At 48.0% G+C, this 25,038-nt stretch overlaps 8 protein-coding genes across 8 annotated transcripts; 4 read left to right on the top strand and 4 right to left on the bottom strand.

Annotated features, from left to right (window-relative positions):
- Positions 1 to 103: 103 nt before the first annotated feature.
- BDV59DRAFT_175561 (acyl--CoA ligase) lies at positions 104 to 2,254 on the bottom strand. Its single transcript, XM_073689277.1, has 6 exons — positions 1,902 to 2,254; positions 1,463 to 1,840; positions 1,142 to 1,411; positions 931 to 1,093; positions 560 to 882; positions 104 to 501 (listed from the first exon to the last, which is right to left on the bottom strand). The coding sequence occupies exons 1-6, from the start codon at positions 2,175 to 2,177 to the stop codon at positions 172 to 174; spliced, it is 1,740 nt and encodes a 579-aa protein (XP_073549248.1). The 5' UTR covers positions 2,178 to 2,254; the 3' UTR covers positions 104 to 171.
- Positions 2,255 to 2,957: 703 nt separating this feature from the next.
- BDV59DRAFT_175558 (Deuterolysin metalloprotease family-domain-containing protein) lies at positions 2,958 to 4,786 on the bottom strand. Its single transcript, XM_073689276.1, has 3 exons — positions 4,481 to 4,786; positions 3,620 to 4,417; positions 2,958 to 3,558 (listed from the first exon to the last, which is right to left on the bottom strand). Exons 1-3 carry the CDS (start codon positions 4,740 to 4,742, stop codon positions 3,032 to 3,034), a joined length of 1,587 nt encoding a protein of 528 aa, XP_073549247.1. The 5' UTR covers positions 4,743 to 4,786; the 3' UTR covers positions 2,958 to 3,031.
- An 834-nt stretch (positions 4,787 to 5,620) lies between these two features.
- Positions 5,621 to 7,287, bottom strand: BDV59DRAFT_175554 (uncharacterized protein). The gene is made up of 5 exons (XM_073689275.1): positions 7,209 to 7,287; positions 7,064 to 7,156; positions 6,960 to 7,010; positions 6,791 to 6,912; positions 5,621 to 6,737 (listed from the first exon to the last, which is right to left on the bottom strand). The coding sequence occupies exons 2-5, from the start codon at positions 7,109 to 7,111 to the stop codon at positions 5,810 to 5,812; spliced, it is 1,149 nt and encodes a 382-aa protein (XP_073549246.1). The 5' UTR covers positions 7,112 to 7,156; positions 7,209 to 7,287; the 3' UTR covers positions 5,621 to 5,809.
- Positions 7,288 to 8,817: 1,530 nt separating this feature from the next.
- Positions 8,818 to 11,150, top strand: BDV59DRAFT_207101 (putative monooxygenase). Its single transcript, XM_073694933.1, has 6 exons — positions 8,818 to 9,207; positions 9,274 to 9,353; positions 9,403 to 9,689; positions 9,748 to 10,065; positions 10,119 to 10,261; positions 10,311 to 11,150. Exons 1-6 carry the CDS (start codon positions 8,982 to 8,984, stop codon positions 11,135 to 11,137), a joined length of 1,881 nt encoding a protein of 626 aa, XP_073549245.1. The 5' UTR covers positions 8,818 to 8,981; the 3' UTR covers positions 11,138 to 11,150.
- A 382-nt stretch (positions 11,151 to 11,532) lies between these two features.
- Positions 11,533 to 12,387, bottom strand: BDV59DRAFT_200826 (uncharacterized protein; the record flags this gene model as incomplete). Its single annotated transcript, XM_073693673.1, has 2 exons — positions 11,533 to 11,604; positions 11,662 to 12,387. 2 exons carry the CDS (start codon positions 12,385 to 12,387, stop codon positions 11,533 to 11,535), a joined length of 798 nt encoding a protein of 265 aa, XP_073549244.1.
- A 1,163-nt stretch (positions 12,388 to 13,550) lies between these two features.
- Positions 13,551 to 15,806, top strand: BDV59DRAFT_192413 (VOC family protein; the record flags this gene model as incomplete). Its single annotated transcript, XM_073692042.1, has 5 exons — positions 13,551 to 13,554; positions 14,706 to 14,786; positions 14,839 to 14,965; positions 15,045 to 15,276; positions 15,327 to 15,806. The coding sequence occupies 5 exons, from the start codon at positions 13,551 to 13,553 to the stop codon at positions 15,804 to 15,806; spliced, it is 924 nt and encodes a 307-aa protein (XP_073549243.1).
- Positions 15,807 to 16,555: 749 nt separating this feature from the next.
- On the top strand, positions 16,556 to 20,180 carry BDV59DRAFT_207098 (beta-N-acetylhexosaminidase; the record flags this gene model as incomplete). The annotated part of the gene is made up of 2 exons (XM_073694932.1): positions 16,556 to 16,580; positions 18,079 to 20,180. 2 exons carry the CDS (start codon positions 16,556 to 16,558, stop codon positions 20,178 to 20,180), a joined length of 2,127 nt encoding a protein of 708 aa, XP_073549242.1.
- Positions 20,181 to 21,859: 1,679 nt separating this feature from the next.
- Positions 21,860 to 24,406, top strand: BDV59DRAFT_207094 (SGNH/GDSL hydrolase family protein; the record flags this gene model as incomplete). The annotated part of the gene is made up of 5 exons (XM_073694931.1): positions 21,860 to 22,054; positions 22,115 to 22,693; positions 22,799 to 22,999; positions 23,651 to 24,289; positions 24,341 to 24,406. The coding sequence occupies 5 exons, from the start codon at positions 21,860 to 21,862 to the stop codon at positions 24,404 to 24,406; spliced, it is 1,680 nt and encodes a 559-aa protein (XP_073549241.1).
- Between the last annotated feature and the right edge of the window lie 632 nt (positions 24,407 to 25,038).

Here is a 25,038-nt window from a genome sequence, read left to right as displayed (position 1 = left end):
TTCCCCCGCTTAGAAATTCATTTCTCCCCGCGCATCAATCAAACAGTGCAAACACGCACACCGCTTTCGTCTGTACATGATAAATACAACTTTGTTAATAGATCGCTGTTCTGTCTAGATACTCTATGTACTATCCACTGTAACCGTTGTATACACCTCCCAGGGCACTTTCTACAGCTTCACTCCGGCCCGTCTGCGGGCTTCCTTCTCCTGGTCACGGAGGAGACGCCGGAGGATCTTGCCGCTAGGGCTCTTGGGGACGGCATCGACAAACCGCACTCCGCCCTTCAGCCATTTGTGGCGAGCTTTGTGGTCTTGCACGTGTTTCTGGATGGACTTGGCAATGGCCTCATCATCCGTACCTGCCGACGGGGACTTGGCCACGATGGCCTTGGGGACTTCTCCAGCGGCCTCGTCGGGGATCGCGATCACAGCGCAATCGGCGACCGCAGGGTGGGTGAGGAGGTGAGCTTCGAGCTCGGCTGGCGCGACTTGCATGCCCTGGAATATCCTGTCAGCACGGAGGAATGCCATCGGCTGGGAGAGTGGAGTTACCCACCTTGACCTTGATCAATTCTTTGATACGGTCCACAATGAAGATGTGCTCAGTGCCCTTGGGGCCGACGCGGACGACACCCTCGTCTCCGGTTCGCATCCATCCATCCTCGAAGGTCTCCTTGTTGGCTTTCTCATTATTCAAGTAGCCGGGGACGATACTGGGACTGCGGACGACAAGTTCCCCGGGCGTGTCGTACTCGGTGATCTCCTTTCCTTCCGGAGAGACCAGTTTGGCCTCGAATCCGGGAACGAGCGAACCAGAGGAGCCGAGGAAGACGTCGAAGGGATGGGTTGTAGAAACCACTGTACACGTTTCCGTGAGGCCTGGATTGTCGTCAGCATTTAATAGGTTGTGTTACTCAGGAGTCTCACCATATCCCTGACGGATGATCATATTGGGATAGATCTTCTGGAAGTCGGCAGCGGTTTCCTCGCCCAGGGGAGCTGCACCAGTAAATAGCGTTCGAGCAGAGCTGAGGTCATACTTGGAGCAGAGGTCCTGGTTGCGCAGCATGTTGATGATGATAGGGGGAACCTGAGAGAATTAGCAACGGGGTATTTTCACCCGGAAGGGGCCACCGACCAGGTATAGAGATGCGATCTTGAAATCCTGAATTGCCTGTAGGTACGACTTGATCTCGAATTTAGGCAAAATAACGACCTGGTCGCCGCGGTATGTTCCAAGATGGCAAATGACGACCAAGGCATAAATGTGACTCTGTGGGAGAAGACCCAGGGCGACATCTGTGTAGGTCTGGCCAGGTGCGCCTAGAGAAGTTCTCCACGACTTCTCAAATGTTGCGATTTGCAAGACGTTAGCAATTACATTCCGATGGGCGATCATAACACCTTTCTGGAATTCAGAAGTCAGTGCGCATTCTTCTGAAATCTTAAATTCACTTACAGGTAAGCCGGAGGTTCCACTGGAATAACAGAGAAAAGCGGTCCGACGTGCACCATCTCCTGGACCCCAATTGAGTTTCTCCAGCTGCGGGAGGGATTTGCCCTCATCCACAAACTGAGAGAGCGTCTTGTACCCGGAGGCCTTAGCGCCTCCGATGATCTGGGGGGCCATATCGATCAGATAAACACGGTTTTTCGGCAATCCGGCCATTGCCGCCGCCTCCAGCGCGGTCGGTAGTAGAGGCACACAGGTGAAGAGGGCTTTTGCGCCGGAGTCGCTAAGCTGGTGTCTCAGTTCTGCTGCGGAGTAGGCAGCGTTGGCCGGGGTGACCAGTCCGCCCAGCTGGTGAACAGCCCATGACAAGGGGAGAGTATCGATCTGAAAAGGAACATTGATGAGCAAATCCTGTATTGTGGTTTCGGGTAATTTCATGACATACGGTGTTCAAGCTGAAGATGGCCAACGTCTTATCCCATTCCGTACCCGCGTTGGGGGCCCATCCGAACTCCTTTGCGAGAGCGCGCGACAAGCAATTGACCCGGTCCACTACCTCTGCAGTCGAGTAGCTCTTTCCAGTGATACCACACGTGTAGGGGTCCCTCGAAGAGCGCAGAGGATGGCGTCCATATGCATCGTTCAGCATGAACTCGCTGATAGGGATGTTGTCTGGGACGGGGGGCAGTTTGCCCAGGTAGCTAGGGGGAGTAAAGACCATAGTTGTGTACAGGACTGAAGTAAGAAAGATTATGGACCTTTGTCAGGAGGAGGAAGAAAGAAAAGAAGGAAAACACGAGCGTCGAAGATTAAAGTGGCCGGATGCGGGGAAAGCTCGATATCCCCGAGGTATAAGCGTTGCACCACTGCACCCCCTTGCCCCGGAACAAAACCCCCGGCTTGAGTGCATCCCATTCTCCAGCGTAATTTTCTATCTATCTCCGGGGTCTTTTATTCTACCATCGGTAGTCCTCATCGCGAAACTACTGGAATGGCCAGAATGTCCCCTCGGATATCGATCATCAGGACAGCCGAGGGTTCCCCCACATTCCCTGAACCAATTTTTGGGACAGCGATCATTCGCCACGTTAGTCTGACAAGTATCGGAGTGTCTCCGAGGCATCAGCGGATACTGTTATTGGGAAGGACTGAAGTTGACATACTCGAACAAATCAGTTAAATTGCATAAAGTTTCCAGTGCCTGGAACATCTTTTTCCAGGCACAAACCTAGCATATTAATGGCAACTATAACCTTGATTATAGAGTTAGATAGCTACCTGTATCCATAAAAGACAGTACAATTCCTTTCAACAGGCATTGGAATGGCATAGCTAAGGTATCTGGATATCTAAGTGATTGCCAGGAGAGTTCAGAGGCACGGTTCTCTTGGTGATCAGCCGAGGCAAATTGATCGCTCGGTATATTAACCAGATGATGTCGACAAAAGCTACCTGGAAAAGGAAAATCCTACTTAACCAGTACTCCTGTTCAGATATACAATGGCAAGAAAAACCGACTATTGCCAGGTTTATTTTATATACTTCTCTAGATGAGTATATAGCCGAGGTTCCTTATTATGCGCCATCGTCACAACCATCATCGCCACCCGGACTACCCATGAAGCCATCATCCGTCCCCTGACCAGATATAGACGGCTGGTCCCAAGGAGCTGGAGCAGGTGTTGCAGCAGGCGTGTCTCCAATCGGAATCGTAATAGTAATGGGTCCTCCGTCTTGTTGTGAACCCGAACTTCCTTGGTCCTGTTGTTTGTCGATCTCTCCTTGCAGCCAGTTATCGAACGACGAGTCTGTGTTGCTGGAGCCGTTATCAGCTCCCCAGAGATGTGAGAGCCAGTCCTTGAGCCACTGCGGTAGCTGAGAGCTGATGTCGCCGGGGTTGTTGCCGTTGTTATCGCCAGTACCGTTACCATCACCACCGTCGCTGTCTCCGTTGCTATTCCCATCCCCATTGCCGTTGTTGTTTCCGTCCCCATTACCATTTCCATTACCATTTCCGCTGCCGTTGTCGTTACCAGTGCCAGAACCATTATTGTTACCGTCATCGTTCCCTGGATCAGCATCCCCACAGCCAAGGTAAACAGCTATAGACCCAGTCAGCATTTACCGACACAAATTAGACAAAAGTGCAAGCACTTTACATACAAGAAGCATAATAAGCGAACGAATCCGCGTTGTTCATCGCCTGCGACGAACTCAGACCCAAGACTGCCGTAGCCCCATACGCCAAATCCTCCGTCCCCGGAGAATAAACAGCCGTAGCGTGGGTGAACTCATGAAGGCTGATGGCCGCCTGATCCAGATACCCGCAGATGTCGGACACAGCTTCAGACTGGTAATACCCTGGACAGTTCACGACCTTGCTCGACGACGGATACGTGATGGCGGCGACGTTGCTTGCACAGTAATCATCGGACGTAGGCTGACAGAAGTAGGACAGCTTGCCCTTTGTGGTAGCCTCGGTGGCGATGGCTTCCATGCGGTCTGCCACAGAGTTACGATCCTCTTGATTGTTTGTCATGAAGTATTTTTGGAATAGGGAACTGGTGCTGTTACGGGCGTCGGAGGCCGCTGCTCGGGCCATTTCCGCGGTGCGGACGAGGGCATCCTGCACGATCTTGTTGTACTCGTCGGTGCAGGAGATAAGCGTTGAGCGCGTGGAGAGGGTGCTCTCGAGCGTCTTGGGAGTAGTCAGGAGGATGGTGTTGGATACGTATGGGAAAGAGGAGAAGCCAGAGGTGCGGTTTGTGTTGTTCCCCAAGGCGTACTCCATCGACCCTTGCGCTATAGCTGAATATTCCGTTCCCGGAGACAGCTGGTAGGAGTCTGCAGCGTTAAAAATGGTTTCTACTGTTTGCTTGGGAGCAAGATCCAGAAAACCATCGTCGGAGAGATGGCTGGTGATGTATTCTACCACTACGCCGGTGAATGGGGGAGCGCTTCCTGATGCTATATGTTAGATCTGCGCAGGGACTTTCCTAATAGACTTCATTAATTGCCACTCACGGTCCTTTGCAGTGAGATGAAGCTTCCTCGTGGGAAGAGGATCGAAGAGACTTCCGCTCCTCACCAGACGAAGCTTCTCATTCATTATATTTGTGACTTCAGCCTTTACTGTCGTGTTCCCTAAAGGTGATAGCTTGATATCAACAAGCTGCAGACTGCGACCGACCCGCGGAATTTCCGGAACCTGTCTCGGAATGAAAACTGGCTTGCCAGCAGCCAAGGTTAGAAATGCTAAAAGCTGGAACAACAAAAGGAAGGACATGATGAATGGAAGTGAAAAGAAAGTAAGGAAGGACAGAACTGAATGACCGCATCGACTAGCGAAGAGGGCGGCGGCAAGAGAGGAATGATATCAGTTTATATACTCAAAAATCTATCTAGGGTCTTTTACTGTTTCATCAAGGGCTCTTGCGATCGTCATGCGGCCCATCGAGATGCAATTGTCCGACAACCAGCTCGCTGGGCAGCTCAGCCAAACACGTTGTTTGCCTTGGCGGTGTATTGTGTACGGTGCCACGGCCGATGCCAATATCCTGGGCGCAATCACGACATTATGAAAATGATAAATCCGAGGGCAAATTCTACTAGCATGTTGGACTAGGCAGCCTACGGTCTAGAGGTCCTGGACATGCTCTGGGGCTACATCCGAAACTGCAGCGGTTGGGGTAGTGGATAGCCGGCGACTAGAGGCAATTAGTGGATGGATATTACCCGAAAATCCTCAGGAAATATGGATCTTGCTTCATGCAAGATATCAAAGCCAAGTATTTTGATCGACTGCTGTGACAGGACGATGGAGCATATTAAGGAGACGGAGTAAGGAGGTGAGACATCTTGGCGTGTCAGAACGCACCCTGGCTTGTCCATAGGCTGAAAGGTACCGGACATCAGTTAGATGACTACAAACCCCATATACTCAAAGATTATAAAAATTCAGGATCGATTGGTAGAGCTAGAGCGGATGGTCTGAAACCGCTCATTATGCCTGGAGATATAAGAGCGCTTCGTGGAACAGCCACCAAACGGGCTGACCGATCTACCTTCGACCAAAGGATCCCCAGGGACGGGGGAAAGAGTTTCAGATCGCACCCACCCAGAGAAAGGCTATGTTGAAAGTTGTGGAACCTGTCTGGCTCGCTTGCTCGTTCGTCCTGCTAATTATCTACCAAAGTGGCACTCGAACAACTTGGTCATGATCAAAATCTCTAGCAAGAATCACTTCGATACACCCTGCTCCAAGCATAACTTACAGGATTTAGACGAATATCGGAACGTCCCTCGCAGCACCTTTTCCTGGAAAGAATCATTTATATGCCAATGACTTCTTGTTTAGACAACTCGGTGATTGGCAGATGTTTGTAGAGAATTCGTTTCCAAAGCTCCATGCAGTAGTACTTCCCATACCTCACTCAGCTTGCGAGACAGCCCCCAGTGGCCAATCCGCCCCAACAAATCTGCAAAGCGACATAGGGTTATGCACTCTGTTGGGCTTGGTCTCTTGTATTGCAGATTTTGTGCCTCAAAGAGGACCTTGCTAGAATTGACTTTCAGGAGAGTCAGTTCGGGGAAGGCATCGACATCACCGACCCTTAGACCGCACCACTCTTCTTTACCGTAGTTGATGTAGCAAAACCAGACAACCATAGCCCTAAACAGCACCCGTGGGATGTGAATAGCCGGCTCGACTCCCACTGGCAACCTTTCCAGCAAGTGGAGAATCAAGACCGCATGTATCGCACATCGTAAACCTTCTGACGAACAGGCCCAATCTCTGGCGTATTCAACATGTCGCTGTGATTCATCAAATCCTTCACGACCGAGCGCCTTCTCTAGGCGATCAAGGCTGGCCAGTAGAGTGAGGAAGTTGGCGTGCCAAAGGGCCTGTAAGCAAAATTTATCGACGTGACGATCCGGACGCTGGAGTGGATGGAGGTGGTCCTCGTAAAATTTGATTAGAGAAGGTTGGAATTTCACCAACAGTTCTGCCTTACTCTCGAACGCATTAGCATCGCAGATAGCCGACCCAATATCCCCCAGAATAACGTATGCTCGAAATCCGATTGAGAGTGTGGACGGCTCAATCACTATGCGGGATTGCTCAGTTCGGCAACGGACCATCTTGCACCATTGCTGAACGGTTGGCGCTAGCCAAAGGTCGTCATCGGCGACCAAACCAGTTGTCCGACGCCTGAGAAGCGGCTCACCCAGGAAAAGCTCGGAAAATTCAGCATCCAATAACGAGATGGCCGCCCATAATCTGCGTAGAGCTAGCCTTAGTGCATTGTTATCGAATACGAGAGTTTAACTGACCTTATCTGCTCTTCTGTCTGTGACCAAGCTCTCCAGGCCTTTTCGGGTGCGCGTTCAAGATCGTCCATATTGATATATTCAATTGCGGGACGTTCATTCATGAAATATTTCCTCCCTCCCCACTAAACCTCTGAGTATCTGCTGTAAGAGTAATGACTGATGAGCTTACAGTAATTATTGTTCCATGAAAGGTTTGCACGGTCAAGAGGTCTTTTGGTCTCTTTAATGGGTGAGCAGTGTGTGCAGCATGACAGTTTAGGAGGAATTGCTTACCCCTGTCAGCATGCCAAAGGTCTGTCCAATCAAAGCAGCCTGCACCATAGAGATTGCTTCAGATTTTTTTTCTCCGATTAGATATGTTTCCCACTTTTTAACTTAGTGAAGGGCTGATTGGGTATTATTGGAGACAAGTACGAACCGAAGAAAGTATAGCTTTATTAAGCGTTTCAAATATGTGGATTCCTTGCTGAGTTGCACTGCTTGAGCCCAGAAAGAGGCTCCCCATCGAGCATATGGAGATGAGAAGTAGGGACCTCTTGACAGAAGGACGAAATGTCGGTTGATGGATTATTGGATATATCTCATTAAATCGAGTGAAGTACATCCGAATACATTTATTCTGGCCAAGTCAGCACGAGGGTTAAAAGTCCACGGGATACCTGGAAGACGTACCAAAAAGTCAGTTGATGGCAATGGATCTGTGGGGACACGTTGCTGTAGACGCTGGGCCAAGTTTTCACGATATGTCTCGTCTATGTGATTCCTTTCGGGCTTGCTGGCTGGTGTATTGTAGCCTGTGCCAACGCCTTCGATATAGGTAAACCAGCGTCGCCGGACGGTATCTTCCTGTCTTCCGGGGACTGAAACAAGCACTTCTGAAGATCGAGGGGTTAACATAAAAGGTTCTGCCACCGGTACAACAGGTGGTGCCTCGATGTTCATGGTGGATGCGATAACAGAGGCATTCAGTGCATCTAAGTCGAAGTCGTTATCGGCTAACCAGGTTGACGGCGGTGATATCCAATCTAATGGCCAGTTTTCAGTGGGATGCAAACATGACTGAGAATTAGCCTGATCAGAAGAGTCCCCTAAGTGCTCTCTAGTTAATGGCCATAGCTCCGGTTGATGAAATGTCTCATACAACGTGGCCGTTCGCGCCACGGGTGTTTCAATCGGCGGTGCACATGATAGATTGTCTTGAGTAGGCTGGACATCATGTTGAGCATTCATTGAGGATACAGAACTCTGTGGCGGATCTACCATAGATATTGTGGGAAGGTCATGGTCCCGCCGGATTGAATTCTGATCAATGCGACTTAATATGCGCGATGAGTCCTGCTGCTCCGTCTGCAATGGATCGAGGGATCCATGGGATCTAGAGTGACGGAGGAGGGAGTCACTAAAAGGTCAGCGTTTCTATATGAGCCACAATTTTGGTGTTTGGTATCCTGCATACTAGCGGGTGAAAGTCTTTTTGCATATGTCGCATGTAAAGGGCCGTTCGCGCGTATGCCGTCGGATATGCCTTGCTAAGTGATCTTCCTTGAAAAATGACTGAGAGCACCAGGGACAGATCCGCTCACGCCTCCTACGAGCTGGAGGCGACATAATCAAGTTATTGGAACCTCTGAGATGCGAGATCCATGGCCGTGAATCTGTGAAGTTGCGGAGTCGGCTGAGGAGAGGGCACTGCACTCACTACTACGGAACGGTATTTGGAGATGTGAACACCATATTACCAGTAATTGTAACGAGGCATTTGTTTTAGTTGCTGGACATCCATTCACCTTGAAACTGGACTAACAAGTTAATCAATTTTATTGGTTCGTTACTGTGCAACCACAACATTACCTCGCAATAGTAGAATTAAAAAGAGCCCCCATTGTAGCCGTTGAACACGATATTTTCAAAGGTGGTCTAGTAGTGTATTACCGGAAACATGCATCCATAGGTCCCGCAGGTCCCGCAGACATACCCCGCAGTCAATCCCCAGAGTGGATGGGATCCCCCATGCCCCTCCGTGACCAGCTGTGGGAAAGTAGGTAGCCATTGAGATGGGACTTAGGTAAGGACTATGGCCATAGACGCACGGTGGGGTTGTGAACGGGCGCGTAGGGGATAGTATTAAGTCGGCACTTGGTTCCCATTCATCTCTCCTCTTTACCCCAAACGCGTGGAGCACGAAACTAAGATGGATGGGAGTGACTGGGAAACTACTGAAATCCTTATATGCGGCTGTGGACCAACAGGTGCCCTATTATCCGCTTATTTGGGCCAAATGTCAGTCTCGAACGTGGTGCTTGAGAAAGAGTCTAACATCACCACCGATCCTCGCGGCATTGCTTTAGATGAAGATGGAATACGGATTCTGCAAGGAATAGGGTTATACAATTCCATCTATAGTGAGATAGGGACCTGTTAGTGGCCCTGCACCTGTTGTGACACCAGTCCGTCGACAGCACAGCTGATTCTCCTTGATCCAGGCATGGGAAAGTTCAACTTTATCAGCGGGTCGAGCACCGAGCTGAGAAGAGATCCCTTTCTTGCGATGGACTACAACACTGTGAGTCCTATTTGCCGGCGGTCTTTTGAGCAACTTCTAACCAAGATAGACGGCCGGAGAATCAGGACATGTTGGGTATATATGCCACAAACAACCCATCTTGGAGAAGAAGATCAGGGATGTTATGTCTGCTTCTCCTTTATCTTCCCTGAGACCTCAGTCGATTGTTACAGATCTCAGAGAAGATGACCATTGGACATATTGCACCTACCAGGATGTGGAGGGGACCCAGCATAAAATCCGTGCCCTCTTTTTTGTTGGAGCAGATGGAAAAACTGGATTCACACGTAAACGGTATCTAGAAGCAAAGGGAGTTCGCATGGAGAAAGTGACCGAGTAAGTGATCTGTATCTGTCACCGATTTGGTGCATTTTGTTGATGGATACACCGCCAGTGTGTTCTATGATGAGACATGGGTTGCGTTGAACTGGAAGCTCACTCTCCCTACCCCCACAACTCACCCATCCTTTCCACTCTGGAAGCTAGGGTATAGTCCGGAGCAAGTCTACGACCTGTTTTTCCCGGAAGAATTCCGGTTTCTTTGTAACCCGGCTCGCCCTGCTGTATGCGGTCGTTTCGGACTTCCTGACGACCGTCTTTGGAGGTTCGAATTTTTTGTTCGCCCAGAAGAAGATGGCTCTTATATGGCTACACGGGAGATGATTGAGAAAGTTGTGTTCCCATATATAACACACAGCGGGAGCAAGTACGGGTAGGTCAACACGATATCTGTGTGACTACTCGTGATGCATACTGACGCTATAGAATTCGCGAGAACGTACGGTTTCCCGAAGATTGCATCGATATCCTGAGGTCTCGTCCCTTTGCGTTCTCCGCGCGTAGCTGTAACGTATGGGCCAAAGACCGGGTGATCCTATGTGGCGACTCCGCTCATGTTTTCCCACCTTGTGAGATCTCTTATTACCGCACATTATTGACTGATTCTCATTATTGTAGTTGGTGGCCAGGGAATTGTCTCAGGCTTTCGTGACTCCATATCATTGGCTTGGCGGCTTGCCATGCTATGTCGATATCATCCCTATGACAACAAGGTCCACCACGACGTTTTGAAACTCTGGTACCAGGAGCGCAAACAGCAGCTGGAAAAGTCTCTAGCAGCAACTATCGAGAACGGCAGGTTTGTCACTGAGGGTCATCCCCTCAAGGCATTGGTCAGAGACTGGTACTTCTGGTTCGTTCAGCTTATTCCAAGCTGGAAACGTGAACTTGAACTTGGCAGACGACGGAACTGTACGGTGCGTTATACATATGCTCAAGGGATGCCTTTCATTCCCAGTTTGAATGGCGGTCTAAGCCTCCCTCAAGTTTTTTGCAAGCGAAAGAACAACGATGTTGTTTTTTCAGATGATGTCGTATTTTCTTCCGGGCAGAATGGGCTCTTCCGAATGTTCGTGTACCTACGCGATACAGACGAGGTCGAGAGTGTCTGTGAGGCGTTAAGGGAAACTGAACGGTTGTCCAAAGGGTTAATAACAGCCAGGAACGTTCCAATCATCTTTGACAGCTTTGACATGAGCAGCAAGGAATTGGATGACAAAAATTTCTTCCAGCTGGCCACTGGAGAAGAATTTGCAAAATCTTCGTTGTGCAATGGCCGTCCAGCACCAATGCTGTATAATCCACATCTCCTTCGTGATGCAGTTTGCGGGAGATATTGCATCGTTCGACCTGATCGCTTTATTTTCGCAACTTGCAATGACCAGGAAGAACTCTATGGAGCGATTCGCGACATGCTCGCATACTTGCAGCAGACCAATACTTAAATTAATCCTTGACAATGATTATCGTAATCAGTGTTAGAGCTCAGGACATATAACAATACACATTAACTTAACCATCACTATACCCTGAGTGACAGGAGCCGTACTCTGGCATATCTGGCATACTATATTCGGGTGCCTCGATCAATTCTCATTAAAGTCACTTTGATAGCTTATCTCAATTCGCTCGTTATGTAAAAATGTAGTTTTTATTAAAGCTATACCTCTGCTCTACGACCTAAGGATCGACCAAAAAGATAACAAAGCTTCGGACTCAGAGTTTTGTTATTTCCCGGTGGAACAAAGGGGGCCGTAGTCTTTTCCTGGGAGCAGCTTTTGATACCACGATTGGCTTCCAACACACGTTGGGCAATAGAAAAAGTTGGTCGGGTCGTATTTCATCTTGACCATGGAAAGAGGTAGGTAGTTCCGTAGAAATCCGTCTTCCACAGAGGATCGCTGCGGTCCGCCTTCATTGGTCCGTTAGTGACAGAGTGACTATTTAACTTGAAAGATTTTTGACGTACTTCATTGAGGTAGCTCCCGAGGAAGGGGCTGAGTTTTCGCATGGCGAAACTCTTTTTATACGAGATATCCGATGTGACTGTCTTGATCGTGGTGACATCGGCCTCGGAGGACCACATCCTAGATACCACTTCCACCATATATGTAGAGCGCCATGCGGGGTTTAAGCCAGATAGTGAATCGTGCTTCTTAACTGCACCCCCACCATTCAACTCCACGCTCATGAGGGTCATTTCCTCTGGTGATCCGGCGATTGTGCTTATCATTTCACGAAGAGCTGTACGATCACCTGCTAGTGCTTTCTTATCAAACATGTGCGATGTCATGGCCATATTCGGCGTACCAACAGACAGCTGCTGGCCGGACATAGCGGTGTAGTACGCTGGATAACTGGGAAACTCGATCCAATTGACGGAAACGAACAGGCTGCTACCATTGAGAGCCTGAAATTTGTGGAGAATAGGATCAAATGCCTTTTTAGCATCATGCAAAGATATGCCCATTGCCGCAAGAGCATGAGTATATCCCACAGTTTCGTCGCCAAAAATCGGGGTAGGACCGTTGATGGACCACGTACCGTAGCCAGAAAAACCTGCGTCATTGATAGCGGGATATGCCTCGTGGAGATCAGTAATAGCATCTATCAATTTTGAAATGTCGTTCCCTAGAGGGGATATCGTAAGTGCCTGCGCCACAACTGGCTTGGACGGGTACGCCTTGATTGTCATTGATAAGGGGATAGCCACCACTCCCAAACAAAATACAAGTTTGTTCTATTTACATCACCTTTATTGGCTTTGGCTATTCCATCATTTCGACTATTCTGCTTATGATACGCCTGATTCTATGTGATGATGGGTTGCCTATGGAGTATTTCCTCTTGGTGATCTTGACTCTGGATTTCAATTATTTAATTTGCGAGGTCCCCTTTTGGCCCCCATGCTTTAACGCATCAATATCCAACCTTGCGCAATCAATGACTACCCCGGTCTTAGTCCCTTGATACATGGATCATGAAACGTTAGATTCTGCTAGTGTGTATACAATGGTGTTGAGGAACAAATTTTTAACCCTACTATACCCCTCTGATAGGGATTTAATAAGTGATTTAGGGAAAACTAGTCTACGGATTCCGCATAACGTACCGCAGCCATGGCATCCTGAGTTTTATAAAAGCCTTTTTTGGGGGGCTCAACTCATCAACTAGGATTAGGATTATTTCTTCCCCCAGCTTTTCTCGCTGCACTGCCCTGATGCGAATTTCTAAACCTCGGCGTGTCGCCGATAGTCTCTCACAACATGGCCTTGTCGTGATAATCTGGATAGGCGTTGCCGCCGGCATCCTGTTAGCTTTAGTTCGAATGTACATCCGCGTTAAAAGGATGGGATCCCTTCTTGCGGACGACTACTTCGTCCTTATTGCTCTGGTCTATTTATTTCATTGCATACGCAACTTTGATGACACTGCAGGCACCTCATCTATATTATACGGCTCTAAAGCCGACAGGACCAGACATATACTTTCATGGCACTTTTTACATCAGCTACGAATTTGCCGTTATAGGTATATTCTGGTCGGTGTTGTGGAGCATTAAGGGCTCATTCCTGGCGCTTTATTGGATGATTGCAGGTAGTCTGTCTCGATATCGATGGGTGTGGATTGGAATTACAACGTTTTCCGTGGCATCCTATATTGCCTGTTGGCTATTGTCAGCATTGAACTGTCATCCACCGTCGGACTATTTCAAAATTGGTAAAATAACCACTGCCGAGAGCAGACAAGGGAGATCGTTGACGTTGTCATCTAGGCCAGTGCAATAAAGCTATCGACCAGCGCAGTGCAGCGCTTACTATCTCATTTAATACAGTTGTGGATATTGTGACGGATATCATGAGTATACGCATTTTAACCACCTGAAGTAATTGGACGCTTGGGCTAACTCTCTCTGGCCGTGCCAAGTTATGAGTATTGGACTACGTATGGTTTGGGGCACAAGCATTACCCTACGGCAAAAATTTGGAATTGGCATGATTTTCTACCTGGTCGTCTCCATAATAATAGCAGCTATTGTCCGTATGGTCGAAATTAGCGACAAAGCCTATTCTGATATTGTTAGGGTTGGAGTTTGGAGCGTTGCCGAGTCATCGATATGTATGCAACTAAGCCTTCTGACCAGAGAGGATCTAGATGCTTACGAAGTCGGTATATAGCCATGATTGTTGGTTGCCTGCCGCCATTCAAGGACCTCTTTTCGCACGCCAGTGGCTCTTCAAGAGATATTGTGAGCCGCGGGAACCCATCTAACAGACCTGGTGGCTTTAGCCGTATCTACAATGCATCTGGAAGTGAAATCCTACTGCCACTCGACGAGCAAGGTTCTTATCGGGATACGGAATACGAAATGCATTTACGAGACATAGGTAAGGCGAATGGACGGAAAGGGTTTCAAGTTCAGGGAGCGTTAGCGCCTCCAGGGCTGGCCGACTAGTTGCTACTCGGAAGACTCGAGAATTTTAACGTACGGAGTACATATGTTTGGCTGGGGCTGCTTATCCATTAATCAGTCTTTCTGAATAAATTTTGAATATTCAGTTGGAATGCAGGGATAGGATACACCCATTAGGTCGTATCATTAATAGGTGATAGTCTGCACCCACCTCATGAAGCCCCACTGTGAGGTACGGTTAGCTATATCTGCGTATGTGTCCCGCGAGATGTAAGCAGCGGGACCGGTATATCACGCTACATGAGGCGTGCGGGGTCCCACGGGGATATAGGAGAATCGCGGGACCGACACATTTAAGAATATAACCGGAGAAGAAACACCTTCATAATTATCCCAATGACGATAATACGTTTATTTTACCCATAGACATAATGACACAGGTGTTTTGGTCCTGAAGAACAAGAAAATATACCTTGCTGACAACTGACAGTCAGCGACCCCAGTTCCATGTCGTGGAGCATCAGTTCCGGACATCATAGCGATCGGGCCAGACCAAGAGCCGATTACTGCATGGAGACAGAGATGCGGCATCCAACCAGACAAACAGATTCGTCTGATCAAATTGGCGCATATGCGGTATCAACATCCTGATCTTGACGAGATAACAACTTTCTTACAGGGTGGAGACACGTTCAAATCCATCGCGGATGTGTTATACTAATGGTTCCACAGATTTCGGCATGCAAGTTGCAAAGAGGACAAATGATCAGATCTGGTATCGGGGTTACGGGACCGATCAATACGTCTACTACGCAAAGAGGGGCGAGAAAAAGTTCCTTGGGGGAACCTTTGAAGTAGAGTCATATACAGACCTGGAGAAGTTCGTTAATATTTCCAAATCTTTCGTGTTATATGAAAGATTGAACTAATTTTGGCAGAGCCATGCAGATTCACGGTGCATCCGCTATCCAGGAACTTACTGACGCACCTGGTGGAGGTTATATGACTACACTTATTGACCCTGAAGGATTTCCTGTGAACCTGCTCTACGGCCAGGAGGCCTCGGATCCAGGTGAACACCCTGAAAGCCTGGTATTCAACACGGACCGCGACAAACCACGGATTCGCAAGTTCCAGCGATTTGTTGAGGGGCCTGCCTCTGTTCATAAAGTAAGCCCGTCGACGGTTCATTTGCTCTCTATATATTGATTTGTCTATAGTTGGGTCATTACGGGCTGTGCGTGAAAGACTTTCCGGCGACAGTGAAGTTTTATACCACAACGTTCAACCTGGTCCCCAGTGACTTCTTATATGTTGAAGAAGGTCAAGGGAGGACTAATGTGGCAGTATTTGCACACATTGACCGGGGTTCTGACTATGTCGACCATCACTCATTCTTCCTCAGCACAAATGACACGTCCCATGTCCATCATTGCTCCTTTGAAGTTCACGACTTTGACACCCAGAAACTTGGGCATCAGTGGCTGGCGAAGAAAGGCTATACATCTGTTTGGGGAGTGGGGCGGCATATTCTGGGGTCCCAGATATTCGATTACTGGTGGGATACAACTGGAAACATGATCGAGCATTACGCAGATGGGGATCTCATCAACGAAGATACCCCCGTTGGATATGGACAAGCCGGAGATGCATCCCTAGCCGTATGGGGTCCAGAAGTCCCAGGTTGGTTTTTGAAGTAACATCCCTAAGGGACCTAGCGCTGTGGGAGAATACATGAGATTTCCTGTGTTCATATAGTTGCCAACCTGTTCGGATTTAGTACTCCATAAAACTAAAATATACATCTGGAAGAGTTCTGGTTACTAGTCATGTTGGAATAAATGGAAGCAAACCCACCTTCGCGACAAGTGTAATCTTGAGAAACCTTTTACCCATGAAACCAGCCTGATAATCCGCCTATAGTCAATCAGATAAGACACGCATCAAAAAAATGCATAAGCTGTACGAAGCTCCCTGTTTGGAACTGAATCAACTGTATTCCGTTTCAATTTACATCTCGCTAGAATATAGTTCATGTCTACTTTTCAATATATATATAGGTGACAATTTTCTATCCAAAGAGACATGCGTCACTGGATATCCACAGATGGAGGCCACCTCATTCATATCGCACCTTGTTAGTCAACGTGCCGATTTTCTCTATATACACCGAAAATTCGTCACCATCCTTGAGCACCTCCCGGGGATTCTTGAAATAACCGATTCCAGCGGGAGTACCTGTCAAAATGATAGTACCAGCCTCTATGGTGGTTCCTTGTGATAGATATGAAATTTGTTTCTTGACAGAGAAGATCATATCTGTTGTATGCCCGTCTTAAGCAATGTTGCCATTGTGGATGCCTCGGATCTGAAGGGCCTGCGGATCTGTAATCACAGACGACGAAACAAGGACAGGGCCTATTCAGTTTCAGTTAACTCTCACTATTCCATGTCCTCAATAGGGAGCACAGAGAGTTAACATACCAATTGGACAACTCCCATCCAACCCCTTGGAGAAGGACCACTGAGCCGTCGCCATCTGCAAAGCGCGAGCCGATACATCATTTGAAGCAGTATAGCCCAAAACGTAATCCAGGGCCTCCTCCTCGGGAATGTCCCGTCCAGTCTTGCCAATTATGAGACATAATTCGGACTCGTAGTCGCTGGTACCGTCTTGTGCGCATTTTGGGATGTTTATAGTAGCCGGATAGGGGTCTGCTAGTGCTGACCGTGGCTTGGTGAACAAGACAGGAACCTTGGGGAGGGACAAATTTGCCTCTTCGGCATGGTCCATATAGTTTAACCCCAGACAGCGGATATAATTGCATTGTTCAGTGCTCACTGGGGAGAGGAGCTGGCATTCATTGTTAACAATGTAAGCTTAGAGAGGTAGACTGAGAAATTACCTGCTTGATGTGCATGATTTGACCCTTAATTTCACCATCGAATATAGTTCCCGATATCAGATAGACAGGGATCTCGACACCGGCAATGATGTCCTTCCCAGCATCGCGGGAGGTGTCCACCAACTGGCCGAGATGGACATGGTTGTCCTCTACCGCAACAAACCGCACGAGATGAGTCCAGGGGGCCATGGCTGTATATTTACGACTCAAAATGATTCATTGTAATTAGCTCTATACTACAGGGTCCTTAAATATGTCCTATAATGATTTTGTGTGGTATCGCGGGACCGTGGGGGGCGGGACATTCCAGAGAGGACGCTGCGGGACATACTACGATGGCTATTTTTCAAGCAAAGATTCGCCATTTTATTTGGAAGCCTTCACCAGCTTTCTTTTACTTGTACTGAGCGCTGTTCGACAGATTTCCGAGGGTCAGCATACCTATCAGGATTTATGCATTTGTTTTCATTTTGTACAAGGACTTTTAATGGAAATCTATCGAACAATACCATGGGGAATAGAGAGTATACCCTGCCTTCTCTAATGAAGAACAAAATCTGACCAACTTGAAAATGTGGTCTAAGTAAGGATAGGGATACTTGATGTTGGCCAAGCACAGTGACGGGCGGTTCCGCACTGTATATCCAGCTTGCTGACCTCTTCGCTACCTTCAAGGTTGCATTGGAACACCACTATAATTGCCCCATGGGGAAGAAATGCCACCATTGGGACGGCCAGAAATTGCCGAAATGGTGACTTTATCAGGATCGGCAGTCGGCAAGCACTAGTGCAGCGCTATTGTTGCGGTAGCGAATCCTTACTGCCAAACGCGCCCCAAGAATGCTACCAAGAGATGCTTTATCATCGCTTGGCCTGCCATAAAGGGATGTAACGTCAACAAAACATCCCCACACAATGCAACAGCCAAGATCCGACGATATGGAGAACTTGCGGAGTGGTCGATGTGTATAAAAAAAACCCTACGACATCAAGAGGGGAGTTTCTTTCACACGAGCTGATCGTTTGTTCATCATGCGGTCCGTAATCCTCCTGTCCGCGATTGCAGTCGCATCCGCCCTGCAACCCCTTCCGCCAATTCAATGGACTCATTCCGGCCATGGCACAGGTGATGGGTTCGATATCACGGCCATCGACCGCACGATTTACATTCAAAATGATTTTGCATCGCAACGTGATCAAAATGGGCTGACTTTGATTCCACCATCCGCGATCGAGTTCGCTGACACATTCCGTCAAGACCTGCAGGAGGTGACTGGTCATGCTTGGGCCGTCAACAGTGTCGATGCTTTCCCGAAACATCGATCGGGGATTTTTTTAGACAACCTCGATCATTCCCAGAGGCAATTGACCTACGAGAATGGTGATCCTACCGAAGAAGGATATGAACTAGAAGTTGAAACGGATCGCATATCCATCCGCGGTTCTGGTGCTCGGGGTATGTGGTGGGGAACACGAACATTACTGCAACAGCTGTTGATTGCGGATGCGGACAATGGCCGTATTCCATCTGGTCGTATTGTCGACGCGCCATCGTTCTCTACAAGAGGATTCCTACTAGATGCTGGAAGAAAGTGGTATTCGCCTGCCTTTCTGAAAGACCTCTGCACATATGCTTCGTTCTTCAAGATGTCCGAATTCCACTACCACACCAGCGACAACTACCCACTCAGTCGTGGCCATAACGAGACATGGCAGGATGTCTATGCACAGTTTTCTCTGCACCCGGACAACCCTGAGCTACAGGAGCTTGTTCAGAGACCCAATGAGACACTGTCTCGTGCTGACTACGAAGACCTCGAGAATCACTGTGCCCAACGGGGTGTCACTGTCATTCCTGAAATTGAAGCCCCTGGCCACTGTCTATTCCTCACAAAATGGCGGCCCGAGTTGGCCCTCGAGGACACGAAGGATCTCCTGAATTTGTCACATCCGGATACTGTCCCTCTCGTCAAGTCCATCTGGTCGGAATTTCTCCCCTGGTTCCACACGAAGGAGGTCCACATTGGCGCAGATGAGTACGACTCGACCCTCGCAGACGACTACATTGATTTTGTAAATGAGATGGCCCGATTCGTCAAGGACACATCAGGTAAGAAGGTCAGAATCTGGGGCACATATGAGCCTTCTGAGACACGCACAATCTCAAAGGACGTCATCATCCAACATTGGCAGTACGGGCAATCGGATCCCATTGCGTTGGCAAAACAGGACTATGAAACCATCAACTCAGAAGACTGGTGGGCGTACATGTCACTGAAAAACGACCACATGCCCATCCTCCCCGCTCCGTACCCGTACCTCTTCAATAACACTCGGGTGCTCAACTTTGCCGATAGGGTTGACTGGCAGTGGTCTCCTGCCCTCTTCAACCCGTATAATACAACTGAGCAGCCAGTTGAAAAGCCGATAATGGGCGCTATTCTGGCTGCATGGAATGACAACGGGCCTGATGCGACTACCCAGTTGGAGGCGTTCTATGCCATCCGCAATGGTATTCCTACGGTCGCTTCTCGTTCATGGTCGGGGAACCGTGGACCGAAAATCCTCACTTCTAGCTTGGCTTCCTCAATGAGTATACTCACTTCTCACGCAGTCGCACAAAACCTTGACCGGAACCTGGAAGTAGCAGCTAACGGAACGCATGGCGTGGTTCACTGGACCGCACCTGGAAGCAACAAGACAAGTCAAAAGACCTATCTTGGATATGGCAGCAAAGGAATGAATTATACCTTGGATCTGGACGTGGCCGGTCCATTCGTGCTCTCTTCTAGCGACTGCACCCTTTCGTTGTCTCCCAAAGGCGCATTGACCTTCACCTCGGACGGCTGGGATTACCCTCTTCGCTCCGTGTCGGAAATGGACGGCTTCGACGCCAGTTATCCGGGCAGAATCTGGACAAACGAAACTTCATCCACACATGAACCCGTAACCGTGCCCCTGAACAGCCATATTACCATCCGGACCGATGTCATCGGTGGCAGTCGGGTTTGGGTGAACGGAAACTTCGTGGGCCGATTTGAAGTTTTCATTTTTGGCGGCAAGAATACTTTGTTCTCATGGAGCCAGATGGCTTTTGTTGCGCCCTTGCAATGGATCCAAGGAAAGGTGAATTGGTTACGATTGGGAGGATTTGATGGGCAGCATTAGCCGACATGGCTTGGATGTATGCCGACCTCTCGAACAATTTCATTGAATAATTCCGGAGCAAAACGTCCGGGTAAATCTGTATATTACCTTCCCCGCCCTCCATAGACCCAAGGGCTTGATGTCAGCGAATTTTTAGCTATTATCCGTCCATTTATCCAGGCCTTGCCCCTGCATCCCCGCATCCATGTTTACTAGCCAGTGTTAACGTATTCGGTAAGCGAATCGGCCATGTAAGCGAGTCGGCCAGCTTCCCTCCCGACCCACCTCCAGGTGAGATCTTAAGCCTCTATTCACAAAAAAATTGCATTTCTATATAAAATATAATTAGAAAGTGGATTATGACACCTAACCCTAGTATGTCCCCGAATATAACCATTAGAACACTGCGGTAGAGCTCGCACGCGTGACCCAACTGCAGAAAGCGCTGGATTTATAGAGATAGCATCCTGAGTATCCTGAACCTCACTCTCGCGCTGCAGTCGCTCCAAACCCTCCTGAATTGTACAGCCCCCTGATATAGCTAGCTGCTTAATAGAGCATTTTTGCCTTTGAAGCTGCTTCTCATAGAACCGCGTAAATCGCGTATGTGCTCCCGCGTAAGAATAAGATCATTAAGATATAATTCATGACCTTTAATAAGGTTATCTGTTCGCTTTTCCAGGGACGGAAGACGCTATTTAAGCAGTGTATTTGCTATAGATGCCTGCTATTCTAGCTGCCTGGCAGTGTAGGGGGCTTCAGTCGAATATTCATCTCACTAAATACCCTCTCTAGATTGAATGGAACTAAGCCAGCTGCTCCAAAGCTATTCTAGATAGTTTCTGCAATAAAAGCACTCTTATGACTGCACGAAACATCTCTAAAAAGTTATATTATTAATGTAATTGACGCCCATACGTGTCTCCTTTTCCACTAAGCCTTCATCTTCGTACGCACTCTTTAGTGGTACAAAATAGCTTATATATAGAGGCTATAGCTTATGAGAAGGATAAGTAGGAATACAGATTAAAATAATATCATTTTTACTGTATAATTAATTGAATTACGACGTACCATAGCCACTAAGATCTAGGAGACGGTATTTCCCCAGTTATACACCTATTTCTCTCCGATTAACTGGATAGGTATAGTATTACGCTAAGCAAGGAGAATCTCGTACATGGGATGATCGAGGGGGCACTCCGCTTAAATCAGGGATAGAACCGACTACTTAAGCGATTACTCTTTAGATTGAGTCAATTTATAACTATTAGCGCGTGATTCTGATCGATATGTCTTCCCACGTAGTCGATCTTTGTAAAGTTGAGCAAGAAACATTATAAACGTACGCTGCTTTACGAATATTCCGAATTCCTTACTTTTCTGAAGCTGATATAGTAACTAATATCCTCCCCTCTTACTCAGCTAATTTTCTTGATTTTTGAAGCGCTTTTCGGAGGCATGGTTGGTGGTTGACTTGAGCGAGATTTTTGATCGCGGCTAAAAAGCGTGAGCTGGCCGACTCGCTTACGTGGCTGATTCCCTTACCGAATACCTTGCTGATTCCTCGGACAAGTGGAACCGTGAAACGGGAAAAGCAATAACGCTGGCTTATAAGAAAGCCAGGTCTCAGCACCATCGGCAGTGTATAGATCTGAGGCTACCTCAAAGCACTCTTTGCATCCATCTAGATTAGTGCCATGCGCCAATTTCCCCTGTTGAGCTTCCTCGCTTTGGGTTTCGACCTGAGCCTTGGACTTCCGGGACAAGGGTGGGGTCCACGGAAATTCAAGTCGCTTGTTACTTTTGGAGACAGCTACACCGATGACTCCCGTCTGAATTATTTAGGTAGTCATAACGGGGCCGCGCCGCCAGTGGGCTGGGAGCAGCCGGTAGTATGTACTCCGTGACCTAATACTGAGTAGAATATAAATTGGTTACTGAGAAGGATACAGAACAATAACTCTGCTTCAGGGGGGTATACCTGGGGCTATTTCGTGGCTGAGGCCGCAAAAGTGAACCGATACAACTATGCTGTCAGTGGTGCCGTATGCTCAAACAAAATCACGCCCCGAACATTTTCCACTATCAATGCACCATTCCCGTCGGTACTGGAATATGAAGTTCCAGCATACGTGGCAGACAGCAAGTATAAAACTTCGTCGGGAAAGAAATTCCTCGACATCCCGCCCGAGGAGACTGTGTATGCGATCTGGATTGGGACCAATGATTTGGGAAACTATGCCTTCCTGACGGACTCTCAAGTTGCCGGAAAGACAATCCCGGATTACGCTAATTGCATTTACGACGCTCTCGAAAAAGTGTACAAAAATGGGGGAAGGTACTTTATTATCATGAACAATGCGCCCCTGCAGTTGGCACCGATGTATGCGACCATCGAAAATGGGGGTACTGGGAAATCGCAGTATTGGCCCGATAAGCCAAGCAATGACACTCTATACAGCTATCGCATGTGGGAACAAGTTTCTACGGTAAACCAGGTGTTTGAGTATAAGACGCCGTTCGAGATGGTGGTCGCACGGCGGTACCCTGGGGCCCACTTTGCTGTGATGAATATGTACGGATTTGTATGTCAACTCTTAGTGTTCTCCTTGTGGTAAAAAGCTAACGCAATCTAGCTTTCCGACATGTATTATGACCCCCGGAAGTACTTTGATGGACAGGCCAATGTAACTGGGTATATCAACCACTGTACCCTGGCCGGGCAGAATTGTGTTCGGCTCGCCGATGAAGGCTCGTTCATGTGGTACGACACACTTCATCCGTCTGAGAAAACAGATAAGTTTATTGCACGGGAATTTCTACAAGTGGTAAAGGGAGTGAGTAAATGGGCAACATATTGGTGATTATGAATACGCATCTATACTTTACATCGGATTGTTAGAACAAGCCATTCGAACTCAAAATGAGATTGGAATGAATATGAAAGCATATTATCCGGTGCAGAACATAGCCATTCAGTGACCCGAAAATGGGTCTCCTTCTTAGGTGGTACTAAGTTAGACAAGTCACAATACATGTCAAGAGGTAAATCCTTATAAGACTGTAAATTTGTCCGTTTCATGTCATCCTGCCCGGAGGCCAACTCTGCCTTGCGACTTTCTGAGGTTTGATGATGCCCATCGGGGGCCCGAATTGCCCAAAGATGATATGATATCTGAACGGATAGGGGCTTCTGGAACGAACTATTAACATGGAACTGGCGAATCCCATCAATTAGCTCGGGCTCATAGAGCTTCGAATGAAAACTAGTTAGAGCACCTCCACTGTTCGGCTGCCGGCTATGACACAAGGCTCCAATCACAGAGCCGAAAGACCCAACATCTCCGAGACGAATCCCTATTAGGGTTAATATAAGGCAGAGCGCAATTATGCCTTGCGAAAATGAATGCAACTCCATATAGCCCGCACTCATGCAGTTCTACTCGCGTAGCATCCTTCCCACAGAAACAATGTATTCACACACTTAGGGCAGAATGTCCTCGCCCGAACATTGTCATGCACTCAAACCACCCCCACGACCAATAGCCATTCGACCGGAATACATCGCATCTACCGAAACGACCATAACCGTTACGAACCGCGCAGAGCCATGGCACTCGTTGGATTATTCCGTTGAGCACGAAGGAACGAGCATATTGACCGTATGTGGGCAGCCATGGAGTCTGGGGCAGCGAAAAGTCTTTCACGATCGGACAGGCCTACCTCTTTTTGAGCTCCAGAATCAATGGTACAATTCTTCAGCAATGTCTTTGACTCTCCCAGGCGACACCGAAAGGGAGATATTATCGGCGAAGCTGAGGGTTGCGGTTCATTCACCTAGCGCTGTCGTCACATTTGCGAACGCCTTGCGCCATACTGGGAGGAGTCCGGGTGCGAAGGAAACCCCTGATACTTCAGATGAAATTGATACTCCACATTTTGTGAAAATTGAGCTGCACAGATTAGACCTTGACAATATCGTTCAGGTGGTGGTTTTGGAAGATTGCCGTGTGGCATGTATCCATCGTGTCACTGATCGAGGAGCACTTGTTGAGGGCCAATGGCCACCGTTTCGCTTTCGCCCCAAGTGGAGAGTAACTATAGCATGCGGGATGGATATATCTTTAGTATGGCAACCTTTCAAACTGTGTTGATTCCCGCTAACTTACACTTCTCAGGTTGCAGTACTTGTCATCATTGCAGGGAGACGGACAGGGGCACTCGTAAACAATAGCCATAACTGAGTTGATTCAGGCGCACTATAACCAGAGTTCTGTACAGTGTGTATATTAATATGGAATGATTTTGTTCTGTAGGGGCGTATTATAGAATAAAATGCACACCAGCTTGTATATGTCAGTGCTCGCCCAGCCCAATGTTGGTTTCGCCGCTATTTTGTCGCAGACGTACTGGAACCTGGCCCTACCTTCAGGCTACAGCTTCACTGTGACAAAAACATAAATGGCATCCTTTGAAGGTGTGACGTGCTTATATCACATATACAAACTGAAAACTAACTGCACAGCATGCCACGAAAACTGGGTACAAGCCATTTACCCTGCAAAACACGATCAATGCGCGAGTAAGACATTTGGCTGAGTGTGTCTGACCGTTCTGTTAAAAGAGAACCCATGCTACTAATCTGTGCTGCCTCAACTTTAACTCGATGATAACGGCTAATCCTAGACAGGTCCTGCAATTTTTTCAAGTTCTCTTTGGAAGCCCCGTTGGTCAACACTCCCTTTATATGATGTTTCAAATTATTTGGCCGTCCATGCCATATTGCCCTGAGACGATTACATACCCCGTCATCAGGTCATCGATAACACCATAAAAAGAAAAGATCCCTCCACAGAGCACCTCTATTCCGTGATAG

The sequence above is a fragment of the Aspergillus ambiguus genome, assembly GCF_047715705.1.
Source record: "Aspergillus ambiguus strain CBS 117.58 unplaced genomic scaffold BDV59scaffold_10, whole genome shotgun sequence".
Lineage (NCBI taxonomy): Eukaryota > Fungi > Ascomycota > Eurotiomycetes > Eurotiales > Aspergillaceae > Aspergillus > Aspergillus ambiguus.
This window is presented reverse-complemented; position numbering and strand designations above follow the sequence as displayed.

Bases quoted from the DNA above. Each gene is read 5' to 3' on its own strand.
- BDV59DRAFT_175561 (XM_073689277.1), bottom strand. From the start codon at position 2,177: ATGGTCTTTACTCCCCCTAGCTACCTGGGCAAACTGCCCCCCGTCCCA. The intron at 1,412-1,462 runs GTAAGTGAATTT...TCTGAATTCCAG, and splicing joins GTGGAACCTCCGGCTTACCT to AAAGGTGTTATGATCGCCCA. The intron at 883-930 runs GTGAGACTCCTG...ACGACAATCCAG, and splicing joins GATCATCCGTCAGGGATATG to GCCTCACGGAAACGTGTACA.
- BDV59DRAFT_175558 (XM_073689276.1), bottom strand. From the start codon at position 4,742: ATGTCCTTCCTTTTGTTGTTCCAGCTTTTAGCATTTCTAACCTTGGCT. The intron at 4,418-4,480 runs GTGAGTGGCAAT...ATATAGCATCAG, and splicing joins TCATCTCACTGCAAAGGACC to GAAGCGCTCCCCCATTCACC. The intron at 3,559-3,619 runs GTATGTAAAGTG...CTGGGTCTATAG, and splicing joins GTTCGCTTATTATGCTTCTT to CTGTTTACCTTGGCTGTGGG.
- BDV59DRAFT_175554 (XM_073689275.1), bottom strand. From the start codon at position 7,111: ATGGTGCAGGCTGCTTTGATTGGACAGACCTTTGGCATGCTGACAGGG. The intron at 7,011-7,063 runs GTAAGCAATTCC...CACCCATTAAAG, and splicing joins CCTTTGGCATGCTGACAGGG to AGACCAAAAGACCTCTTGAC. The intron at 6,738-6,790 runs GTCAGTTAAACT...AGCTCTACGCAG, and splicing joins CAGACAGAAGAGCAGATAAG to ATTATGGGCGGCCATCTCGT.
- BDV59DRAFT_207101 (XM_073694933.1), top strand. From the start codon at position 8,982: ATGGATGGGAGTGACTGGGAAACTACTGAAATCCTTATATGCGGCTGT. The intron at 9,354-9,402 runs GTGAGTCCTATT...TAACCAAGATAG, and splicing joins TTGCGATGGACTACAACACT to ACGGCCGGAGAATCAGGACA. The intron at 10,066-10,118 runs GTAGGTCAACAC...CTGACGCTATAG, and splicing joins CACAGCGGGAGCAAGTACGG to AATTCGCGAGAACGTACGGT.